Raw genomic sequence first — 25,609 nt, 5'->3', positions numbered from 1 at the left:
TTGTAAATAAGAAGTAGGCAGCATTATCACCGGTAAATTTAAACACATTTATTTGTCTTGGCGATTTGCTGAACAAGAAGTAGCACTGAGTGGACTTGTAGGCTCTGAAGTTTTACATTGTTTTATTTTCTGAGTGCAATTATGGAAAAAAAAAATCTACATTTGTAACTTGCACTTTCACGACAAAGAGATTGCACTACAGTGCTTGTATGAGGTGAATTGAAAAATACTATTTCTTTTGTTTATATTTTTAAAGTGTAAATATTTGTAATAAAAAATAATATAAGTGAGGACTGTATACTTTGTATTTTGTGTTGTAATTGAAATCAATGTATCTGAAAATGTAGAAAACATAAAAAATATTTAAATAAGTGGTATTCAACAGTGCAATTAATTCTTGTAATCATTTGACAGCCCTATTTTCATACATATATGTGAAAAGATTAACATTGCCCTGTAGTGCTTGCATCCGAACAGTCAGTCATTGCTGCTGGTATGGGAATCAGAAAGTGAAACTGTCTAAAGGAGATCAGAATAGTTTCTTTATTCAAGATGAGCAAGCTGGAAAACATCAATAGCATAAATAATGAAAAGTAAACTAGCATTTAAGTAATTACGTTAATCTACTGTAGTGGTAATAGCACAGGTAAGGAGGAATTTGATTTTTAAACTGATAAGGTATGTTTTAACTATCAGGAATTCAAATGAATACACACATGTAAGCATTAGGAATGTTAACCTGAATTCTTAATATTGCGTTTTGAAAAAGCTCTATTTTTTTGTTTCTGTTGATAGAGTAATTTATGTAGTCTTTTCATTTGTGGGACTTGATTTTGTGATATATTTAGGCACTCGCTGACTACAAGGCTATATATTTTGAAGTTCTGAATCAGCTACTGATGTTCATGTGGGTTACGTTGCACGTATGTCAGTAGCATACCAGCCTCTGGTACAATATCATATTGAATGTAATGCATGCTTGTTTTAGCATATATGATCTGTATATTATATTTCAAATGTTTTTCCTTTTTTGTTTTTGCTCAGACAGGGGATTTGTCTTCTGTACAATTAGCAGGAACTCCAAATAGATGGGAGGTTCTGTCTGCAGCTCCTACCACTATAAAGGATGAAGCTGGTAATATAGTACAGATTCCAGGTGCTGCCACAGTAACTTCAAGTGGACAGTATGTCCTTCCCATTCAGAGTTTGCAAAATCAACAAATATTTTCTGTTGCACCAGGATCAGATTCATCAAATGGTACAGTGTCTAACGTACAATATCAAGTAATACCCCAGATCCAGACGGCCGATGGTCAGCAGGTTCAGCTTGGCTTTGCAACCTCTTCTGATAATGGTGGTATAAATCAAGAAACTGGTCAAATTCAGATCATTCCTGGCTCTAATCAAACCATAATTGCCTCTGGAACACCTTCAGCTAATATTCAGAATCTCTTATCACAGACTGGTCAAGTTCAGGTTCAGGGAGTTGCAATTGGTGGTTCTTCCTTTCCTGGCCAAGCACAAGTAGTTGCTAATGTCCCTCTTGGACTACCAGGAAATATTACTTTTGTACCCATCAATAGTGTTGATCTAGATTCTCTGGGACTCAACAGTGGTTCTCAAACCATGACTGCAGGCATTAATGCAGATGGACATTTGATAAATACTGGACAGGCCATGGATAGTTCAGACACTTCTGAAAGGACTGGTGAACAAGTTTCTCCTGAAATTACAGAAACTACCACTGATAATGACTTATTTGTGCCAACATCATCTTCATCACAACTGCCTGTTACCATAGACAGTACAAGTATATTGGAACAAAATGCAAACAGCTTGACCACAACTAGTGGGCAAGTACACAGTTCTGACCTTCAGGGAAATTACATCCAGACATCAGTCTCTGATGACACACAGGCTCAGAATATTCAGGTCTCCACAGCACAGCCTATTGTACAACACATACAACTTCAGGAGTCTCAGCAACCAACCAGTCAAGCCCAAATTGTACAAGGTATTGCGCAACAGACAATCCATGGTGTACAAGCAAGTCAAGGTATATCACAACAGGCTCTACAAAATCTTCAGCTGCAGCTCAATCCTGGAACTTTTTTAATTCAGGCACAAACAGTGACCCCTTCTGGGCAGATCACTTGGCAGACATTTCAAGTACAAGGTGTCCAAAACTTGCAAAACTTGCAGATTCAGAATGCACCTGGACAACAGATAACTCTAACACCTGTGCAGACTCTTACTCTTGGTCAAGTTGCAGCAGGTGGGGCCTTGACTTCAACTCCAGTTAGTCTGAGTACTGCTCAATTGCCAAATCTACAGACAGTTACAGTAAACTCTATAGATTCTGCTGGTATTCAGCTGCACCCAGGAGAAAATGCTGACAGTCCTGCAGGTATTTATCTTACTCTAACTCTTTGTGAAAAATGGCTTTTTTTTTTCTTTTTTTCCTGTATGTAGTTTGTTTGAACAGTGATAATCATAACTACATTGTTTTGCTGAGGATGCATACAAAATACAGTTAGCTGATCAAGTTATACTAGTACTTTGAACAACTGATTCACAGAATGTAGTCAAATACACTCTCTAAAGTGTAAGTTACTTTGACTTTTCAAATTAAAGTAGTCAACATTAGCACCTTCTAAAATGGTGTCTCTATGCTTCTAAGTTTTCTGAAGCAGAGGACCTCTCTTCTAAATTGAGGGGACTCTGACCATCAGATTTACAGGGCAGCAGTGCCATTACCTTACCTCCCTTCTAGCAGGGACCCTCATCATATAGTCTGTCAAGTTTTATAGGAAAAATCCAAACGCTTCTCAGGATACCACCCTTCTCTGAAAACGTTCATGGACCCCTAGGTGTCATGTATCAGAGGTTGAGAACCTCTGCCATTATTGATCTACCATTTTGTTAATCTTGTTTCCTACCAATTTAATTTGAACAAAACTATGGTTACAGAACTTGTACAAGTAGTAGTGAAACAAATGCACAAACATCTACATGGTATCTGTGTTTAAGAACGAGTGACTTTTACTGTCTAGTACAACTTGTTTGCGCAATGTTTATTATACATACCGCTTATAAGTTTATTATAACTTACCGCTTGTAAGTTATAAACTGCTAACCGCTTGTAAGATAATGCTTGTAGATATCAAAAGTTAGAATGTTTGACATTTATCTTCATAGGTAAGATAAGAATTGTAATTATTTCAGAAAAAGTCTTTCCAACAGTGAATTAAAAATCCAAAATTGAAGACCGTTTACTCTTAGCCTATGTGATTTAAGATAATCATGTTAATTAAGGCTCTGATTCAGCATGGTACTTAAGCACACATGTTTAACTTTAAGTGCATGAGTAGGTCCAATTAAATCAATTGGACTTCTCATGGGCTTAAAGGTAAATGTGTACTTAAGTACTATGCTGGATCAGGGCCCAAGTGTCAAAGACTTGGTAGTTTTGGGCTTGAATGGTTATTACTATTGTGTATCCAGCAATTTTGCTTTCCATTCAGAATCCAAAATTTCATTCTAAAATAATAAACCATAATGCTTTCTTCTAATTCTTTTCCTTGTGAAGATGGCCTCAGATCCATGTGCTGTTGCACCATTAAGTTATTAAGGAAAATTGTCTAGACCAACAATAACAAAGTAAAATATAGCCCTCATCCATTATCTTATATAGTACTAGAAACATGATCCAGGGTGAGAGAGAAGAGACGAGAAGGGAAAGCATACAGAAACCAAAAGAGAAAAGTATGCACACAAGGAGTGAAAAATGAAGACTGCCATGGTATAGTGCCACTGTCAGTTAGTTTGGCCCCTTGCTTTCTGGGCCTTTTCAAGAGGGGAATGGCTTACATCACAAAGTTTGAATGCCTTCTGAATGGCTGCAGGGACAACCCATCAAGCCTTCCCTGACGGAGTATTTCTGATATGGCTAGGGAAGGAAGGTAAGTAAAGGGGGCAATGTGGACAAAGTTCACAGAAATAATGGATTACGGGAGAAGGAAATTGTATGTAAACCAGTGGATCAGCAAAATTTGATTATAATTGAGACTAAGTGGAGATTATAGTTAAGGTTTTTGCTATCTTTCTGATAATGGTAAATGGGTTAGTAGTTTTTGTTTTTAAGTCCCTTCCCTAAACTTTTTGAGAACTTAATCTGTCCTTCCTTCACGTATCAGACCACTCCTTTCCCCCAAAATTACAAATAAAAAAATTTAAATCCATATTATTTGGTGCATGTCTCCGCAGAAACTTTCAACATAGTTTCTTCAAACCAATAGAATCAGATTGAATATTCACCTCCAATATTTCAGATCTCCTGCACATATCTCATATTCTCTATTAAAATGGCTAAACTCCGTCTCCATTCACCACAACCTTCTACTGCTGTAGTATAGTGTTCCATTCGTACCTTTTTATTTATAACTCTCTGTAGCTTTTGCAATACCATAGATTTTCTCTATCTTGGAGGATATGCATATAAAATAGGTATGGGGAATAATCACTGGGGTTGGAGAAGAAATTATGCTTTTCTGGCCTGAAAAAAGGGAGGGGAAAAAAGCTTAGGTTTGTTTTGGTTTTGTTTTGTGGTGTTTTTGGTTTTTTGTTTTCTCTTCAATGAAAGGGGAAGAGATGAGGAGTGAATAATAGAACAAGAGAAGGTAAATCAATAAGATACATGTGACAGGTTATTTTATTTTGGGCTGTTGAAAGAATCCATCTTTACCACATATGAGGAGGATTGCAAAATTTTAAGGTGCGGGGAAGGGTTTTCATTGCATTTCTTTATTTTACTAGGCAAACTGAAGCACTAAAGCTCCTCCTTTCACAGAAGGCATAATTAAGTTGTATTCTGCTTATACTCTTTAAAGTTTTCCTTTTGGGGTTTATAGCCCTAGGAAAAATAACATCTGCTTATGCTTTATCTCAGGCCAGAACTGATTGGTGTGTGTGAAGTTTCAATAAAATCATGTGAGCTGTTATGCAGTTGTGAAGTATGTAGGTCCAATTAGAGTTTGGTCCCTTCAACCTTGATTTACTGTTAAGAGGTGCTCTTCTCTACCTTGGTTTCAAGGGACTCTGAAGAGGACATCTTTACTCCTGAGAGATTTAGTCAGCATCAGACAAAAATGCCTCATGAGTAAACAAAGCGGAGAATCAAAAGGAAAAACAGTCAGATACTGCAAAATAAGTTAAGTCTAGTGAGAAAGGGACAGTTTGTCTCTTTACTTGAAAAATAGGTTGTTACTGCTTTTAGTTCTAACAGTGTGTACAATACCTTACGTATATGCAGAACCTTCCATTATACTGAATCAGTTCTGAAGGAAAATCTTCATCTTAAATTAGTTAACATCCTGTTTTGGGATGTTTACAAGAGCTCATGTTACCTCCTGTTAAGCTTGTTATTGTCCAGAGTGGGAAAAGCAAGTAGTAAACAGTCGGGTCTGAAGCTATCTAGATCTGAGAAGTGCAGAACAAAGTACAGCAAATTTCCAAAATGTCAAGTACTGTCAAAAAGGTATTTTGCTCCCCTAGATTCTTGGTTCAGTTCCTGATGCTCTTACTAGAAATTAACCATAAGGAAAGATCTCTAGCAGCTTTCTCCTTTTACCTGCACTTATCAATGACATATTGCATGCCCACTGTAAAAACGAGAGGCTAGGTGCACATGACTTGTATTTGAAGGCTACAAATTACTGCTTAGCTGTCCCCCAAAAATATTCCGTTTCAGTCACATAATATAATTTCTCCTTCTCCAAATGTAGACTTTAAGTTGTTGCGTTGCTTTTGGAGACCCTTAAAACTTAAACTTAAAAAAAAAAAAAAAAAGACCATGTACGTTAGCTCCTCTGAAGACATTTCTCTAGATAATTGATGAGTCGAATGGAATCTAATTTTAAAGGCTTCTCAAATTAGTTATTTTAAACTATTGAATCCCACTTTAGAGTGGTTACTCCCTTAAGTAAATACAACTTGATCAGTTCTGATCAGGGTTTCTTCATTAGAAGCTGGATTTAGTTTTATGATGGTACTTTTGGTTCCCAAAAGTAATGTGAAGAAAACTCATAAAGCAGTTGGAATAGTAGTAGCTCTTGCCAAGGGAATGTACACAGCTGGGCTGATATTGCACATCTGTCAGGTTCATCTTATATTTAAAAAAACCCCAGAAGGGTTTATACCTATACCTGAAGGTCTATAAACATTTTGCTGACTTTATCCAAATATAATTCCAGCTATAATTCCAAAGTAAATGGTATAATGTAAAGCTTGTTTAATTTAAGATCTGTTGAGGAAGGAGTTGTCCTCTGAGTCCCAGTCCTTTTTCTCCCGACAGTGTCTTCCTGTAGATCTATATACACAGCTGCTCAGAGAATTAGGTACCTGCTGCCAGTGAAGCTCATCATCATTCATACCTGCTAATCCAGTGGCTCTCAACCTTTTTTACTGGTGACCCCTTTCACATAGCAAGTCTCTGAGTGCAGACCCCCCCCCCCCCTTATAAATTAAAAACACTTTTTTATATATTTAACACCATTATAAATTCTGGAGGCAAAGCAGGGTTTGGGGTGGAGATTGACAGCTCGCGACCCCCTTTAATAACCTCACGATCCCTTGAGGGGTCCCAATCCCCAGTTTGAGAACCCCTGTGCTAATCAACTCATGCTGGATATTAGAGAGCAGGAGAGGTGGTCTGCTCATAAAGGAGATTTAATCCTATCCAGGCCAGAGCCTGAGGTCCTTATCACACTGACATAAAAGTAGCATAAACTAATAATTTTAAATTTGGCCTTAAAAGGGCCAAATAGTTTTCTGGATAAATACTTGCTCAAGTGACAAACTTTAATATCTTGCCAGGTATCTTTCACCTCCAAGATAACTACACCACATTATTAATATAAAACTTTTCTGGCATCTTTCTTGCGTACACTGACTGAAACAAATAAGAGGTTGACGGCTAACATATGAAATGTGGCTTTAAAAAAACCAAAACTTTTAACATCTTGGTAATGACTAAAAAACAGAATACACACATTTGTAGCTCTCAGGTTAGTTCTCAGAAAACTTCAGTATTTCTGGTGGAACACTGTGAACCATTGTTTATAAAGGAACTGTCAGTATGAATTTTTAAACTTGACACATTTCACAACAGCAGTTTTCTGCTCCCATATTATTCAGAAAAGTTTTGTGTATGGGCCTCAGATCAGCAACGCCAAACATGCTTAGTCCTTTCAGTTTATGCTCCTGCTTGCTGCCTATTAAGTTTTACTTTCAGCTTTGCTGCTGCTATTACTAAGAGCCACTTTGACAAGTTAGAGCTTGTTCCAGGGGCCTCTGGTTGTCTTGGGTAACTTCCCCACATCAGAGATATTTAGAACAGCGATGTGGAGCTTGATCCTCACCTTTACCACTCACTTATTCCTTAGTGCAAGCCTCCAGGTTGGATGTTCGTTTTGGTAGGGCAGTCGTACAATACTTTTCAAGGAGGCCTCCATTCACTCAGATCCTAGCACCGGTAGCACTGTTTGATGGTCACCAAGACAATCACTTGAGGATGAGAGAGTGGCTACGTACCTTACAGTAACTGGTTCTTGGAGATGCACTGTCCATACAGATTCTAAGACCTGTCCTCCATCCCTGCTGATCAGAGCCCTTCTCCTATGGAATTTTTGTGGGGAACAAACTGAGTGAGAGTTGTGGCCATCCTGCTTTTTATGCCTTCAATTTTGGGGCTTGAGTGTGCATTCATGGCACAGGTAGGGCTCAGTGGACACTGCTATTCAAAAAATAAAATCTGATCTCGCATGCACACCAAGAGAGGTTATCCATGCAGATTCCAATCTCGAAGAACCATAATTACTATATGGTAAGTATTCTTTGCCACATAATATGTATTGTGATACTGACTTAAGCTCTATTAAGACTATTTTTAAATGACTGACTGATGAAGCAATACATGTGGTCCTTTAAAACAGGTATTTTGTGGCATGCTTTGCAAGAATGGTTTTAAATGCACTTTTGCTGATCTTGATTATTGATACAGTACTTTAAAACTCATTACTTTAATTGTGAAATGAAAGACTGCCTACCAAGACCTGAGTTTAGCCTTTGGGGTTTCTAGTCTCCATGCAACAACGGATTATTTTAATAAATTAAGACCTGATTTAAAGCCAGTTAAAGACAATGGTAGACTTTCCATGGAGTTCGGTGGGCCCAAAGTATTGCAGGAGTGATATACCCTGAAATTCCTTCCATTGGTTTAGGATTTAATGTTGTAGGAGAAATGCAGAACCTTGAACAGAGGTCTTGGTGGGAAAAATCAACATGGAAATGACTTAAACCTGCTTTGTTTAAAAGAATCTGTGCTGTGACTCTAAGAGTCAAGGAAGTGGGGTGCTAAGGTGATTTTAGGCCACCTTTGCACCCTTCTGATGATGGGCTGCTCCAGAGGCCTGCATAGCATATGGTGTAATTTAAGCAGCTTTAGAAGGCCTTTTGAGTTATGGCAGTATGTCATCAGCTTCCAATGGGCAGCAGTGCTTCCTGGGATTTGGTTCCACCAACTCCTGTAAGACTGACTATGCTGGTATTTGCAACAGGGTCTTCAGAAGACAGCCAGGTTCCATAGTTGGGGGAATGTTCCATCAGTTATATTTGGAGCTTCTAGAGCTCCTTTATTTTGCGAGTGCTTCAGCTTCAAATTTGGGTGGAGTTGAAGCAAAGGGATCGGTTTACCCAACAAGGGGTTTTGCCTAACTTTTATAAAAGGCAAATATTCTGCTTGAAACTGATAATAGGCTTTCCTGATCATCAGCAAGTTGATGTAGTTTTCAGCAGGGATTCCTGAAAGATGACCCCTATTAAGCACTAACGATGTAACTGCCACACCCATAAGGAGTTCCTGTTCTGACAAGTTTAGTCTGAGACACAGAAGACTACTGCTGTTGGGAGACTTAGAGGAGGAAGTTAGTTTAGATTAGCACAAACAAAAATCTCACCCAAGAAATCTGACTCTTGCCTAATATGATTCAGCAGAGTTTCTTCCCATCCAGAAGTATAAGCAAGGAAAGCTATGACGCTGAGAGGAGCTGTATTACACACAGAGATGTGGAGGACATTGCTGCATTGAAGAAAAAGAGAGAGACTGAATCACAGAGGCCTGACATCCTATAAGAGGACAAAGTGGTGACTTTTGTCTTGCTTATTTAAAAAGTTCTCAGACTTTCAAAGGGACCCAGTTATATAGAATTAATTAACTGGAAATGCAAGTTGAATGTCTGCACTCTTAAGACCTCTCTCTGACTTAACTGTGATACCCATGAGGAAGTTGACTTGGGGTGGTGTCTGAGAACAATAATTCTAACTCTCTGGTGGGAGACTTGTAAAGCTTAACTGAGCAGGCAGACTGGATGATTTTGGTGTCCAGGGGAAGAGGCTGCATTTGTGTTAATTGCAATTATACAGTTCATCAAATCCAATGATGCTTACTAAAAGCATTTGTGGATGGATGAATTGCATCAACTGTGTGGGGGTACCCCCTTTTCCCTACAGTAATGGGGAGCTCACCTGAAGTGAGGTCTAAAGTGACCAGATTAATTCTTAAGTAGTTTAATAATAATTCTGCATAAATAGAAGTACTCAAGCAGAAACCATAAAGTAGACAGGTTCTTCCTCTCAGTACTTTCTGGGGTTTAAGATTGTGTCTGTGACAAAGTACTGGGGAAAAGCAGCAGATCCAGCACTTTGATCACAGCAATTTCAGGTAAATGCCCCATGCACACTTAAATATGGGCACTGTGCCAATTTTGATAGGCTGGAGAGAGTTAAAAGCTATCACTTCTTTAACTCAGAAGGTACAAGGGCATAGGAAGAAAATGAAGGGAGGAGAGAGAAAGTGAAAGAACTGTGGGCTGGTAGAACCAGGCCCACAAGAAGTCTCTCCCTTGCTGGGCTCAGGAGCCTTAAAGCCCCAGGATACTGTTAAAGGTGCTGCACAATCTGTAAAGGTGGTAGGAGCAAAGTTTTTAAATAAATCACTGGATGCTTTACCTGAAGAAGGTGTCTGAAAAGTTTTTGTCTGGAAAGAGGCAGGAATGGAGCATGCCCCTGTCGCAGCATCTCAGATATCGACAGGATCGGACGCAGCAACTGTCTCCTTAGTGGACTGAACGATAAAGAGTTTGATTAGAATTCAGATGTTTAACAGCTCTTCATAGGGTTCTATAGACAGATTATCATTTTTAACCTTTCAGTTGAGCTTAAAGACCTGATCTTGATGGTTGAGTTAAAAGGTCTAACGTAGCTGCACTCTGGAAAGTAGATCGCTGGTTTGCTCATCCTAACAATGGCTGGTTTGAGGAGCTAGCTTCTACCCATGCTTTTATAAAAGCCTTGGTTCTGAGACAAACTACTTTTAAACAGAATTACCAAGAAATTAGTAAGTGAGCAGAATTTCACTTCTATATTTTTCTGTACCGCTGTACAGGTTCAACAGAGTTTGAAAACCACAGATATCTTTGAGATAGTATCAGCTGACAGTCCTGCAGGCAGGAGAGGCAGATAAGCCAAAAATTAGTGGAATGAAACTCTTAATTTCTCATTAAAAAAATAATGCAGGAGTATATTACTTTAAATCCAGTTGAGGCAGAACAGGAATGGGAATTTAAGAGAGAAGGGCCAGAGCCTTTTGCCTTAATTCTGATCCGGTTTGACTGATGCTTTTGTCATGTCATATGAGAAGCAAATGGCTGAGCAGTACCAGACTGATATATCAGAAACTTTACAAAAATCCTTTCCATATTAGATTAGCTAGTCATGGTAGCTGCAATAGCAAACCATACTTAAGGACAGTTTTCATACATGGCATTGACATCTGCTCAGTTTCACCGCATTACTGGACTAGATGAACTCTCAAGGACCCTTCCAATCCTACGATTCTATGATTACTACTAGGGTATTCCTTTCCTAAGCTCAGCTCTTTGAAGCAGTTTCTTACTTACTGTTTTGTCCATCAGATATTTGTAAACTCAGATTGCAGGTTTTAGTCAGGGTTCTTTGTATTTTGCAACTGCAGAATTCACTCCTTGCTGCAGAATTGTAGACTAGAAGCTCAGCTTTCATCTTATGAAAAACCCATCAACAAACAAACCCACACCTATATCTAGCCCCACAGATGCCAAGAAAAACTTGAAAAGGTGAACAGAATGGAAGCCATTGCAGTGGGTTTTCATGCACTTTTAGAAACCGGAAACAATTAGCTTTTGAGTTTGTGAACTGTTCATTTCATCTTAATAAAATATATATGGCATGTTGAAACTGAAAGCAAGGGACAGTGTGAAATAGAAGCATAAAAATGCAGTGGGTAAGATTACTGGCACTACTTGTTTCATACTTAATAAAAACCTGTATATTAAAAAAAGTGTATCTGAAGCTGCCACAGAATTTCCATCAGTTTGCCATAGGTTCTAGGGACCTTGCAACAGAATTTAGGTCCATTGTGTGTCAGAGTACAGGGAGGAGGGCCTTGTTCATCAGTCAGGCCTCAGAGCACTGTAGTTCATCGAGGCACCAAAAGGCAACTATAGAAGTGCAATACCAACATTCAGTGTGGTGGCATACTAAAATGCAAGTGAGGGCATTTTGATTATTTTTTATATGTCTGACTGTTCCCTGCATGGTTTCCCCTTAGTCCTTGAAGCACAATTACCTGCACAAAAAACTGAATGAGGGGTTATATTCCTAAGTTTTAGCCCTTTCCCTTGGCTCTTCTCGCAAGCATTTGAGGAGGAGAATGATGATCAGTTTATGTGGCAGGGAGTTTCTTTTTGAAAACCCCTTTATTTTGAGCTGTGGAGTTTTTTGCGTAGTCCTATTTGTAAATTATACTTTTTATTGTGTTTTGTGTATGTGCTTAGAACGTAGGATGGTCTCATTCTTAAAAATATCTAAAGAAATGGTTATAATTTAGAAACAATACAAAAATGCAAACAATACTGAAATACTTGTTTTGACTTTAATTTCTAGGGGGGCTTGATTTAGCTGCTTGTGTAAATTTAAACCCCAAGATGATACAGTAAATTACTGAAGGTTCATAGGAATTTTTATTTTTTCCCTGTATCCTTAGCATTTCAGAATTGCCCTTTGGTGGGAGTTCTGCAAATAAAAAAGATATTGCAAGACACTGCTTAAATATAGCTGTTAATTTAAAGAAACTAGAACTTTGCTGTGTTACAGGTTTTTTTTTTGTTTTTTTTTTTAATAAAACTAACTGAAAAGGTCTTCAAATGCAGAAAATTGTTATTCTGAAAAAGTTTCCCCTGTTCCTCAGTCACCCACCGCTACTCAGGTTCAGGTTTGTGCAGTTTTTTTCTTGCACATATCAAAATTACAAACTAAAGCAGTACTAGGAATGTAACTCCATTTTCTGATGTACATGTTCAGGGTGGTGTTCTATCTTGCAGAAGCTCTGAACTTGGGTCTCTCAGGTTTATAAAACAAACACTGAATCTTTCAGTTTACCTTTAAAATTACAAATACATGCATTCAGATAATGTAACATTTTGAGTAGTTTTGTATTTATTTTTCAAGCATTTTACTTTACCTTTTACCACTCACTAAGTTTCTGAATAAGTATAGTATTAACGTTTTTTAACTTTAGGCTTTGTCTGCATGGGAAAGTTGCACCAGTTTAACTTAAATCTGTTTTTAAACTGATCTAGTTAAAGGCTGTGCAAACCCCTGTAAGAACTCTACTCTTTGAGCCCCAACTAAAAGACATGGTCTTGGTGGCCTTCTCTACCAAGAACAGTTCAAACTTTAAGTTTTAGATGTATTCTAGTTTTGGCTTGCTCTTTGAAATTTAAAGTTAAATACACATTTTAAATATGGAATAGGCTACAGGGCACAGGAGCAATGTCAGCACACACTAAAAACTGTTGACTTTAGAATGACACACAGTGCTCTTTGCAGTAGAGGTTTCATCATTATGGTTTGCTTCTCTCTGTTCAATGGGCTACTTATGGATCTGTGTTTTGTTCTTTCCCTTAGATATTAGGATTAAAGAAGAGGAGCCTGATCCAGAAGAGTGGCAGCTCAGTGGTGATTCTACACTGAATACCAATGATCTATCGCATTTGAGAGTACAGGTGGTAGATGAGGAAGGGGACCAAACACATCAAGAAGGAAAAAGATTGCGACGAGTTGCTTGCACCTGTCCCAACTGTAAAGAAGGTGGTGGGAGGTATGCAACTATTTAGGTCCATATAATACTTGTTATGCGGAAAACAAATAATGAGAAAAAACAAGAAACTCAATTATAAACTTCTTGACTGTAGCTATGGGAGATCTTTGGGCACTGAGCTTATGCAATAAAACATCTCCAGCTCTTATTTTGTGTTTACAGGGGAAGAGTCAGATTCTACACTCTAGTGAGTCAAGTTTTACTCCATGCTTGTTGAGTTGTCCCACTGAAATGAATGGGACTACTCAGCATGAGTAAGGGTGGCAGAACATGGCCCTGAATAATACGAAAGTGTGTTGAGTTTTCTATATATGCAGATCTGAGATTGGCTTCCTACCATATCTCAATTTTCAAGCATTTGATTAAGTCCTGTGTTTGTGTATTTCCTGATTGATTAAACAAAGGCTTCCACAGCTTTGTCTCCTATAGTGAAGGGAATGGTATGAAAAGCTGAAACAGCCTGGATTTTTTTTTTACTTGCAACATTTTTACTCTTTAGAGACCTATTGTGTTTTGACATATTTTCAGTAAAGGATCTTGTTATGGGTGTCGGAAACTGGAGGAGGAGGGAAGAAGTTGTTGCCTTTCTGAAATGGAAATATCTAGGATAGCATTATTGTATTTGAAACTATTGTATATTGGAAAATAGCCTTTGTACTGGAATTTTCATGTCCATTTTGGCAACCATGTCGGTAACCATTTTAAATGGGCACTTAATTTATTTGAAAATCAAATATAAACTTTTTGGTTCTGTTTTGAGGACATATTGACATCTTAAGGTTCTACAAACCTGTTACTGTCTAAGGATTGTGAGAGGCTAGCTAAGTCTGGCTGCCCCTGTTGCTTCCACATCTTCTCTGTTGGTTTGTTGATGTGCTTGCAAGGAAAGTACCTAGATTAGCCAGCCAAAGTATTTCCTGGCAAAATGATACAGTACAACTTAATTGTGGGCAGAGCTGTTAGCAGTGTTTATAGTTAAAGTAGCTTCAACTCTTTGTATTATAAAACTCTATTTTCAGGTGCTTATAACTTCACTGGACTCTAACCATTTGGGCTGAAGTTTCCTATCCCTGGTGTCTGCCTCAGGCTGACTTTTTTTTTTTTTAAGTTTCAGTAAAACTGGTTCAGTAGTTTCTGAGAACATAATTAAGTTAAAATATGTTGATTTTCCCACCTTAAACTTATATCTGTTTCACTGAGAAGCTTTAGCACCTCCATGCTTTGGAGTTGGGACTTGAAATTTGCTAAGGGGGTTGCCTTGTTGCCGGTGATGTGCCTTTTTGAGTCCCCCCGCCCCCATGAAAATCTCAGATTTGGACAAATACACTTCTGAAAAATCAGAATTAGCACATGCTCAGTAAAGGTTTGCTATAGGCTGGGAGTTAAATTCTCTGAAGATTTCTTCTGCAACGGTCATGCTCCTGTATGCCAACTAGATATTGCATGCACCATCCTCACAGAGTGACTGAGCTTGCTTCATCTGAGGGCTGCAGGGGCTAAGAAGGACTTTCCCTGCAAATGCTCCTCCCAGTAGTGAGGGGTTGCTATAACACCACGCATCAAAACTGAGAGCAGGAACACCATCTCTCCTGTGCTTTCAGGGTTCCTTCTGCAATCTGCTGGTGCCCAGTCAGCATGGAAAAAGTAGCCTGGCTGGACTTTAGAGGGTGGTGGTTGGGAGAGCCCGAGATGGGAGCTCGGGAAAAGATGAGAGTAAACAAGTGATGCTGGTTTGTGGGGGAGGAAAGGGTAGGTAAGAGGGACACTGGGACAGGAACTAGGGGTGTGAGGAGGACTGGTTTGAGGATGGAACTGTCTAACCAATAGAGTGCATTCTCCTCCAGAGCCTGGATTTGAACACAGGATTTTTGAGTTTCAGTATTCATATGCTGTCTAGTAAATAACTGTATCCCTACGGATAAAATGTATGTCTTTTCCTCCTCTAATGACTGGTGACCATTTAAAACTGCCTACTATTGCTACCAATTCCTCAGTTAGCTCCAGTGGTCGAGGTCTGTACTGATGTTCTAAGGCAGTGGTCTCCAAAGTTTTTGGATCATGCACCCCTATGGTGCTGCCGAAGAAAGAAGACCCGCCGCAGGCATGCCGCCAAAGAAAGAAGGCGGGAAGACCTGCCGCCGAAGAAAAAAAACAGCAGAGTGCCGTCAGGCGGCGCTCCTCCTGCTGCGCCTCCTTTGGGATCCTCTGGCGCATCCCCTGGTGTGCGCACACCCCACTTTGGAGACCACTGGTCTAAGGTCCCAGCCTTGGCAATGACTCCTGGGGGGCCAGCATAGTTCTACATTATGGAGTTTGCTTTTGTAAAAACTTAAGAAAATACATTTTTAAAAGAATGTTAGGATTGCAAAGTCAAGTGCTCAAAAGTTAGAAATGCCAGAATTAAGGTTGTCTATGCAACCTTAATTTGGCTCCTTATGGGCATGCACTATCATACAGTGTTCAATACATGATCACATACTATTTTTTCCACAAGACCCTTACCTTATTCAGAGCACAGGATGGCCTATGCTCAGGGAATTAATTGGGGTTGTGTAGTGAATGAGGTTATTGTCTCTGGGACCCCTGCTTCATTTGTAGCAGAAGTTGGAAAGCATCTAGTGAATGAGACAGGATATTGAAGGAAGAGAAGAGATGGTGTCATAGTTAAGGCAATTGAATGCCTTAGAATTGGATTCCGTCCCTGCCTCTGCCACAAAGTTCCTCTGTGATGCTGGGCAAGCCACTAAAACCAGACTTTTCACAGGTAGCCACTGATTCTCTGTCCAGTTTGAGACATCTGAGGCCTACTTTTCACAAATGCAGAGCACTCAAACTTGCAACTGAAGTCAATTGGAGCTATGCTTTGAACTTATAAAGTACTCTGAACAGTAAGGTCTTTGGTAGCTCAAGCTAGGCATTCAGAATCATTGGATGCTTGACAATTTTGGCTTTAATCTCCCTATCTGTACAATGGGGACATTAATATCAATTTACTTGTTTGAAGAGCTCAGATAATACAGTGATGAATGTGCATGATGAGCAAAGCCCATTAGGAAATTAATAATTCTGTATTTAATATAGGTTTTAAATGGTTATGCACTAAATAAGGTGTGGAACCATACCTTGAATGGTAAATATGAAGAAAAAGTATTGAATAGCTTCCCATTCAGTGAGTGCTGTCCTTCGTGTATACTGAATGAGACAGGAATACTGTGGAAAAGGTAGAATGTGACTCTGTAATTACAGACTGTGTCATAATCAAGATTCTTGTGCATATTCATTAAGGTCGTATAGGCAGCTTTGATGCTGGCATTTTCTAACTTTTCTACGTTAGGTACTTATCTGGTCCCCATCACATAGTATCTGATTGTCTTGCAATCTGTTTATCCCCATTAAACGCTAGTTATCCCCATTTAACAATTGGGGAACTGAGGCACAGAGAGAGAAAGGTCCAGATTCTCACATGTATGTAGGCATCTAACTCCTATTTGATTTCAAATCAATTTCATTGAAATCAAATAGGAGTTATATGCCTAAATACCTGTGAGGCTCTGGGCCTATGTGACTTACCATGGGTCACACACGATGTTTGGCAGAGCGGGAATTGAACCCATGTTTTCCACAGTCCAGGCTAGTGCTCTAACCACTGGACCATCCTTCCTCAGATAGTTCTGAGTGTTTGACTTTGCAACCTTAACTCTCTTAACAACCTAACAATTGTTCTAATGAAATCTTTTTGGATGTAATTTTGTATGTCTTACACAGACACTCTCCCAAAATGTTTTAGTGTTAATTACAAGATAGGGAGATGGAATATGGCATATGTTGCTGAACAGTGGTGTAAAGATAAAGTATACAGAACATATCAAACTATTGGATTATAAGATCAGTAAGTAGTGTGGAAGGCATAAGCAAGGGATGAACACGTTTTCTGATTATATGAAATAAGGATAATGACCAGAGATGGCAAGAGCTTTCAGAGAATACTTCCACCTGCCATGACTATACTTGGGTGGGGAGAGGAGGAGGAATATATACAAAAGGCAAGTGCTAGACACTCAGCGAACCAGCACTTAGGGGAGAAAAGAGAGACTGGAACAAGTACAGAATAAGTGGTTTTCAAAACAAAGATGGTCTTGAACTGCATCCTGAAATGAAGAGAGAATCCATTGAGCTGAGGATTGGGAGAGCATGGTCACATTAAAAGATGACGAGGAATAGATTAGGTCTCTTTCTTGGAGTCAGGCTACTCTCAGCTGATGGGTGAGTCAATATGGAATTGTTGCAGGCAGCATAAGTTACTTACACTATGAGCGACTGTGGTTCCCAGCCATCTTCAGGATCTCGGCAATTAAATGTTTTTTTTTCTAAAGTTAGGTTTCTAAATCCCTTTGGAATCAGCTGAGTACTCGGCACTATTTAAATTAGTCTGTTTATTTGGGTGACTTAATAGGGTTTAGAAGCCTAACTTTAGACGCTTTTAAAAAAATCTTAAGCAGCAGAGATGCAGGAGAAGGTGGTGAGCTAAGGATATATCTACACAGCACCATCACCCCATGGCAGCAAGTCTCAGAGCCTGGGTTAACTGACTTGGGCTCATGGGACTTCACGCTGCAGGGCTAAAAATAGTAGTGTAGATGTTCCGGCTCAGACTGCACAGGAGGCGGTGGAGTCTGAGCCTGGACTCCAGCCCGAACCTGAACGTCTACCCTGCTGTTTTTAGCCCCTCATTGTGAACCCAAGTAGGTGACCCACACCCTGAGACTTGCTGCTGCCAGTCTTTTTTGCTGTGTAGACGTATCCTAGCAGCCAAAGTTAAAACTAAAGTTAGGGGCAAATGGAAGGACTCAATTGAGATTTGAAGTAGAAGAGAGAGATGTTTGAGATGTTCCTGTCGGCGAGAAAAAGTACATCTCACTTCATCTTCATTTTTCAGTTAAATATCCCAAGTGAAAAGTGTTCTTGGTCAAGACTGGTGGAGATGGAAGAGTCAATTCTGTCAAAAGATATGTGCAACTGGGTATCATAAGCATAAAAGTAATAAGTAAGTTGATCTAAGAGGGACAAGGAAGAAAAAAAGTACAAGGCAGATAACTGAACTTTGTATGATGCTGTAAGGGTTAGAGCAAGAGAGATTTGATGGATGGGAGCAGACATATGACTGGGAACCAGATAGGCCCATATGGCTATGGAATTGATTCAGGAACATAGTTATGCCACTTCCTCTTCGACTGAATTGCTACAGTGCATTATATTCTGAGCCCTGTGTATTCCGTAGTTTTACGGCTATTCGGTTTCTTGTAGAGTCAAACCACTTCCACAGAATTGTTCTCTGGAATTGAAGCCTTCATTTAAAAAAACGGGGATGGGTGGGAGGGGCAATTCCGCCTTCATTTTTGTGAGGAAATCTTGAAAACACTAACAAAGAGTAAAACATTTCAGTTTTTTTTCCTCCTGAGTCAGCGGACAGCTGGAAATGATAACTTAGGTATAGCTAGATTGATCCATTCATCTCATCTGGCTTTAAGTCTGACAATATAAATGTCAAAATCATTAACTATTTCACTTCTGCTCATTTTAGCAAAACATTCAGCTAATTTCTTTATTTTACAATCTGAAATAGCGTTCTGTGCCTCCCTAAGGTGCCAAAAGCCCTATTTGTCCCCTTCCTAGCTGCCAAAATCTCCAGCTTCCCCTTTCACAAGTTCAGCAGTGCAGTTGTTCTTTGCAAATACACAAGTCTTTGCAATATTAAAATCCTGAAAATATGGAGATTATAAATTAAATGGACTTTCTGCTATCTATTTTGATATTGGGCTACTGTAATGATTGTATTTTTCAATTTCATGTTTCTTTAAAAGCCTGCACTTTGTCATTTCAATGAAGTTGCTGCTGAATTTCCAGTCTACTGCATCAAAGTGCTGCAGAATCCAGGAACTGTGCTACAGAATTTAGGTCCAGCTTCCTGTGGAGTACACAGGGCTTTCATTATATGTGGAGTTACTCTGAAAATCCACTCAGATTAACATACAGAACTATTTGGATACATTTTTCTAAATCATACAAAATATATATTGTTCAGGAGCAATAACTTAGATTTGCTGAATAATTTTAGTATGTTTTTTTTTTAAACAGAGGCTCTAATTTGGGAAAAAAGAAACAACACATCTGTCACATCCCAGGGTGTGGGAAAGTTTATGGGAAGACTTCACATTTGAGAGCTCATCTCCGCTGGCATTCTGGAGAGCGCCCATTTGTTTGTACTTGGATGTTCTGTGGTAAAAGGTTCACTCGCAGTGATGAGTTACAGCGACACAGAAGAACACATACAGGTTATCAATATTTGATTTTGGGAGATTTGATTGGAGGAATGTAAAGGATAAAAATCTCTTAAAATCGGCCAAATTTTTGCCACTGATTGATTACTCTTCCACTGACTTCATGAAAGTTGTGCTAGTGTGTCTGAGAGCAAAGTTGCTATGTGATCTGTTTATTTTGTAATAATAATTAGATGTCCCCCTCCCCATATTAAATACCAAATATTTAATTTTGAAATCTGTTTCTATTAAAAATAACTTGTTTTCTACAATATCTAATACATCATGAACTGATAAGGGCTTCAGAACTCTTAGAGCTTAAAGGGATGTGAATGTGAAAATCACAGTACCATTTGAAAATTTTGCACAGACTGTTGTTACAAGTTACCCATGGATTATGATAACTGAAAGCAATTTAAAAAAATAAAATTTTTAAATAGCATATTTTATGCTTTTGACAGTGGTTTTTTGTATAATTAATGTACCTACTAGTCATGTGCATCAGCCTCAAGCCCCGCTCTGGGGGAAATGCATTTACACTCTGTTCTCCGTACCTGGCAAGAGGTTACAGTAGCAATGAAACTGAAGATGCAGCAAATGGGTCCAAGCATGTTGGTTGATGCCAAAAAACCCTTTGAAACCTCACCAAAGGAACAGAAAACGCTTTAAAAATCTTTTTAAAGTGTGTGGGTGATACGGGGGTATTTGTGTGAGTGAGAGAGAGAACCTTTTTTTTTTTTTTAAAAGGACATGAAGTTGACAGTGTCCCGCCAGTGCCTTTCTCATCAACATGATTTATGGCTATGTGGTTTATTGTTCATGAAGATAATTTCTCTTTATTATCTTGTGTGACAGGAGAGAAGAAGTTTGTCTGTCCGGAATGTTCAAAACGCTTTATGAGGAGTGACCACCTTGCCAAACACATTAAAACACATCAGAATAAAAAAGGTATTCACTCTAGCAGTACAGTGTTGGCATCAGTAGAAGCAACACCTGATGATACTTTGATTACTGCAGGAGGAACAACACTTATCCTTGCAAATATTCAACAAGGTTCTGTTTCGGGAATAGGGACTGTTAATACATCTGGCACCAGCAATCAAGATATTCTTACCAACACTGAAATACCTTTACAGCTTGTCACAGTTTCTGGAAATGAGACAATGGAGTAAATATTACACAAGATACCTATTAATTGTGGTTATTTTTATACAGTAGTGAGAAAAATATTGTTCCTAAGTTCTTAGATATCTTTTTATTGATGTGCAAAAATTTTTGGATTGACAGTAACTTGGTTATACATGACACTGAAATGCCTTACTTTGTATGATATTCCATAGTATATTAAAATGGTAAAATTGCATGGGTTTTGTAGGTACTTTTGGAATCTAGAAGAGATGAAATTTTACCAAGTTATATTAAAAAATGAATTTAATGATGGGAATGGTAGTCTAACCAAATGCATCAATCCTGTGTGGTTTAGTGTAAAAATGAGAACATGTTGGTATTTATCTATTGTAAGATAAAAAGAAGTTGATGGGTGAAAAGAAATCATGTTATGATAAAAGAAATTTTGTAATTTTCTTGATGACTGGAATTTTTATTATGCATAACTGACAAATCAAGTTTCCAAGCAAATGTTACATAGTGTAGGCTTTACTTAGCTCATCAGCTTGTCATTTTGAAGCTAATTATTTTAATTAGGTTAACTATGTACAATATTTTAAGCATTACTCTTGTAAGATTTTGAAAACTACATTTTAACATGGAACTCTAGGGATACTCACCTTTTAAATCCTGTTGAAAAGCCATGTTTAAGATTTAATTTGCCAAAATGATGTCTTGTTAATATTCTTTCAATAACCAAGTTCGGCAATATAACCAATGTTAAAAAAAGTTTAAAATGTTTAAAAAAAATGTATAGGTTGAGGCATTTGGGTGGTAAGGCAAATGTTATAGTGAAATATATCCCTTTTCTTGAACACTGGAGGACCAAAAATTAGGTGTATTGTGTCTCAGCAGTGATTTTTATCAAATCTTGTTTCCAAAAACATCTGTCTCCCAGGGCCTTGAAAGCCATCATGTAATTTACCAGTAAAAATATAACATATGCAAATATAACAGAAAATCACTTCCATAGTGACAATACTCCCAACCATATGGATATTAGTCATAGTGATCTAGGGGTTTGACAAGGTTTTTTTTTTTTTTTTTAATTTGTTGTTTAGCTTTTGGTTAGTCAATCTGCATTTAAATATCAACCATCTTTCCTTTTTCGCTTCTTCCCTTAAATTGTATGTATCCAGTACATTTAACTGATAAACATATATGTTTTTTATTATGCTGAATTTTCTTTTTATTTTTAATTACTGTTTATATTTTCAATTATAGAAAAAATGTACAAAATAAAGTTACATAGCCAGTCTGTAAGTTCTATACCATTTTCCAAAAATGTACAACAATAATTACAGCAGTTCACCTATTTACAAACGTGGAAATCTGTTCGTTATCCTTAAAACCACCTCAAATTTAAAGGCTACCTTATTGTACGTTTAAAGTGTATTATAACAGTGTGGTAGTTAATAAAACACTATTTTTTTCTTTTGACTTGGCGTTTACTGCATTCCTTTGTGCTACGTAACAAGGTGTGATAACACATGTTTAATAGCTCCAGTTTTTTTTTCAACAAACTTCATAATGAAAATAGTTGTATTTTTTTGCTGACCTTGCTCTGATATAGTTGACCCTTGAAATTTCTGTTGGGCAAGGGAAGGGTCAGCAATGGAAAGATGATGTGACAATGGCCTTGATGAAGGGGGGAGAGGGGTTGCAGTAGAATATTGAGCTTATGAGTTATGGGTAACCAAGAGAATGGTGTTTTCAGCTACACCAAAGAGGTGGTGGGCTCATAGGAAAGAGCAGTTTTTTAACTATGTTGTGAGAGTTGGTGGCAGGACATGCAGGAAGATGTCTCAATCAGCAGTGCATGACTAGACTGGGGAGAGGTTGGGGTGCCAAGATAGATTTGGGATACTGATCTCAAAGATTCATAGAAGTGAGAGTGGGCCCCCGGGGGAGAGTGTAGAAGGAGAAAAGATGGATAGATCAGTGAGACACACAGAGAGTGGGAGATGTTAGGTGGTAGAGACACCGAAAAAGGCAGTGGAGAAGGTAATAGAGTATTGAGTCCAGGAATCCAACAGAGGGGATGGGTTTCAGCACAAGAGAGAGAATGGTGGTGTCAAATGTAGCAGAAAAATCAGGATGACCATGAAGAATCCTTGGATTTGGCCAGGAATAGGTCATTTGTGACTTTTTAAGGCAGCGTTGGTGGAGTAAAGTTGGGCAAAAGCCAAAGTGCTGTGAGTGACAGGAACAGCCCAAGTGTCTAATTGAGTTGCCCTTAAGGGAGTTCAGGGGACAGTCTCTGTTTTCTCAGATGAATGAATTGCAGCTCAATGCTGTAAAGTGTTCTTAAAAATGACATTTTGGTTACTTTGTCTGTGCCTTGCACATCAAATCTGTTTTAGTTTACAAGTAAAAAAGTTTAGTTTAGTTGGCCTGTAAAATCAACCTGGAATCTACAGGTCATTCTGGATTCTTTCTACCTTGCACTTCAACAGCAATAAAGATTCTGCAGTTGGGGCTTAATTAATATTAATCTGTTGATGGGTGAGTCAGAACAGAATCCAGTTCTCTCCTATAGCTGTATTTGCTTTGTAACAAAAATATATTTTAATTATTGAACAGGTATGACTTACTGCACACATGGAACAGATCTCAGTAAGAAGGTGCCATATTTATATAACCATTTTTCAGAGCAGAACTGCACATTAGAATGTGACTTTCTAGTCTATAATTAGAACAAACATCTTTGAGGAACTGTTCATGTGTCAGTTCTGTGCTCTCAAAAACGAAGTACATTGAACCCAACGCGGTATGATCAGTGGTGATGCAGGGCATAGTAAATCTTTCTAGAAGGTTCTTCAGTACTTTTGTGTGACAGCCAGTCAAAGTGCATGATACCAGAATTTTCAAAATCTCATTTTTATGAGTGGGTGTGGGGAGGGGGGAACTTTTCCTACCAAACAGTATTGATATTAATGATGTCACAGTTTGCACTGTAATTTTGCTTTTACCGTTGTTAATGCTTCCTGATCACCCAAATCTGAAGAGGGATCAATTCATTGTGCACTCAGAATGGCGGTAGAACATCTTTCTGGCAGATGAAAGGAGGATTGTGAATCAGAAGACATCTCAATGGCTGTTCAGTGGCTAATTCCTGCTGTGTTTCACATAATGTAAAATGAAAAACTTCTTATGAGCAGTACAGTGAAGAGCTATGCGCAGCCAAGCTCTTTTATCTGAGGCTGTAATTTATATTCTCTAAAGATGCCATCTGTGCAGGATTCTCATTCTTGGGTGTCTCCGCTGTAAATCATGCAGGAGTCTCCCCTAGGTTGTAAGGTTTTTGGCTCTGACACATCCGTAGCCCTGTGTGAGGGGTTCTGCCTTTTGGAGTATGCACTATTAAATCCCAAGAAAATTCTAGGTACTTTTTTTTTCAGACTGCAGTCAGCACAGGCGTTTCCCACAGACGCTGACTTTTGTAGCTTTGGTTCTATCTGCCTGAGCAGCTAAAGGGGTTGGGGTTTTACTTTCCAATTTCTAGCCAGTGTTCTAGTTCACTGAGCCTGGTAACCTGGCTTTTTTCTGCACATACTTTTTTATGTTCTCTTCTGTTTCCTCTGCAGGTCCACTTGAGGTGTCATCACCGTAGCCAAAGATTCCCTGGATATAACTTGAGCTCCCAGCAGAAACCCATTGGGAGACTGTGTTCATGTATCATTATATGCAGAGCTGGATAAAAATTTTCCATCAAAACTGTTTTTTGATGGACATTGGGTTTTCAACTAAACAAGAATTTTTATCTAAATAAATTTTCAGTGAAAATTTCAATATTTCATTGAAAAACTGAAATATGTTGACCAACAATTAAAATATTTTGATTCAAAAGAGCACTCCCATTCTCCTCCATGGACAGCGCTCTCTGGCAAGACTCCCATGATGCCCCATGGCCAGGGACTCCTATGGTGCACCCCCTCTACTCACCAAGAGTGGAGAAATTGGTGCCTCATAGGAAATGTGGTTTGGTCAGAGAGGTAGGACCACAGAGAAGAATGGGAGCATAAGGCACTAGTACTACAACCCCAAGAAGCTCTGCAGCTTGAGTTTCAATCCAAATATTTTGGGGTTTGGCCAAAACATTTAGCCAGGAAGTTAAAATTTTCTGGAGAGAAGAATCCCTGTTTTCTGACCAGGTCTAATTATTTGGGTTCCTGGTAGAAAGTGCGTCCACTGAAGACTGGATCTCCAGACTCCGATGCTATATTAGGCTTCTATCAGACGGTGGGGATCTGTATCCTAGAATCCATTTCAGCCTGGAGACATTTGTATCTTGTGGAGAGTTTTGGCATCTGGAAACTTGACATCTCATAGCTGAAAACGTTGGTATTTTGATGTTTGATGCATCAACATTTTGAGGCTCCACACAGATGGCTCTGAACCCTGTCAGCCTCAGCACCATAGTCAGTGTCTGAGTGACTTGGAGTATTTTTGGTGTCTTGGCACCTGACCACACAGAGACCATAAGTCCTGTAGTGTATAAGTCCTGGACACTTGCATTCACAACATGTCAAAATTCTGCGAAAGTGGGCCCACTTGCCTATTACCACAGAATGGAGGTAAAAACCCTTTGTCCCTCAAGATGTGTTGCTGGGAACAGTATAGGATGCAGGAACAGGGAAGCATTATGATGTTGTCATGCCTGCTGAGCGATAGGAAGGCAACAGGAAAAGGTGCACAAATCCTTCCTTCTACTCAAAAGTGGCTTTCTTCCTCTGCAGCAGATTGGGTGTCGTTGTTGTTCCAGATATGCAAGCTTTTTTTTGTTTTCTCTATCATCCCAGAATCAATCATCTTTAGATTCATATTGCCACCTATACTTACTAGTACTCATCTATATTCTGCTGTACTT

The 25,609-nt window shown here is 38.7% G+C and overlaps 1 protein-coding gene across 1 annotated transcript in view; it reads left to right on the top strand.

Moving 5' to 3' along the window:
* The window catches only part of SP3 (Sp3 transcription factor), a 35,337-nt gene extending 13,230 nt beyond the window's left edge, over window positions 1-22,107 (top strand). The window contains exons 4-7 of the mRNA XM_074967607.1: window positions 1,045-2,407; window positions 13,063-13,255; window positions 19,391-19,587; window positions 20,428-22,107. Of these exons, the coding sequence (XP_074823708.1) occupies window positions 1,045-2,407; window positions 13,063-13,255; window positions 19,391-19,587; window positions 20,428-20,744 (2,070 nt within the window). The 3' untranslated portion in view covers window positions 20,745-22,107. The remainder of the gene's footprint in view (window positions 1-1,044; window positions 2,408-13,062; window positions 13,256-19,390; window positions 19,588-20,427) is intronic.
* Window positions 22,108-25,609: the final 3,502 nt, after the last annotated feature.

The sequence above is a fragment of the Natator depressus genome, chromosome 11, assembly GCF_965152275.1.
Source record: "Natator depressus isolate rNatDep1 chromosome 11, rNatDep2.hap1, whole genome shotgun sequence".
Classification (NCBI taxonomy): domain Eukaryota; kingdom Metazoa; phylum Chordata; order Testudines; family Cheloniidae; genus Natator; species Natator depressus.
Note: the sequence above shows the minus strand (reverse complement) of the source record. Positions and strands in the feature narration are given on the sequence as shown.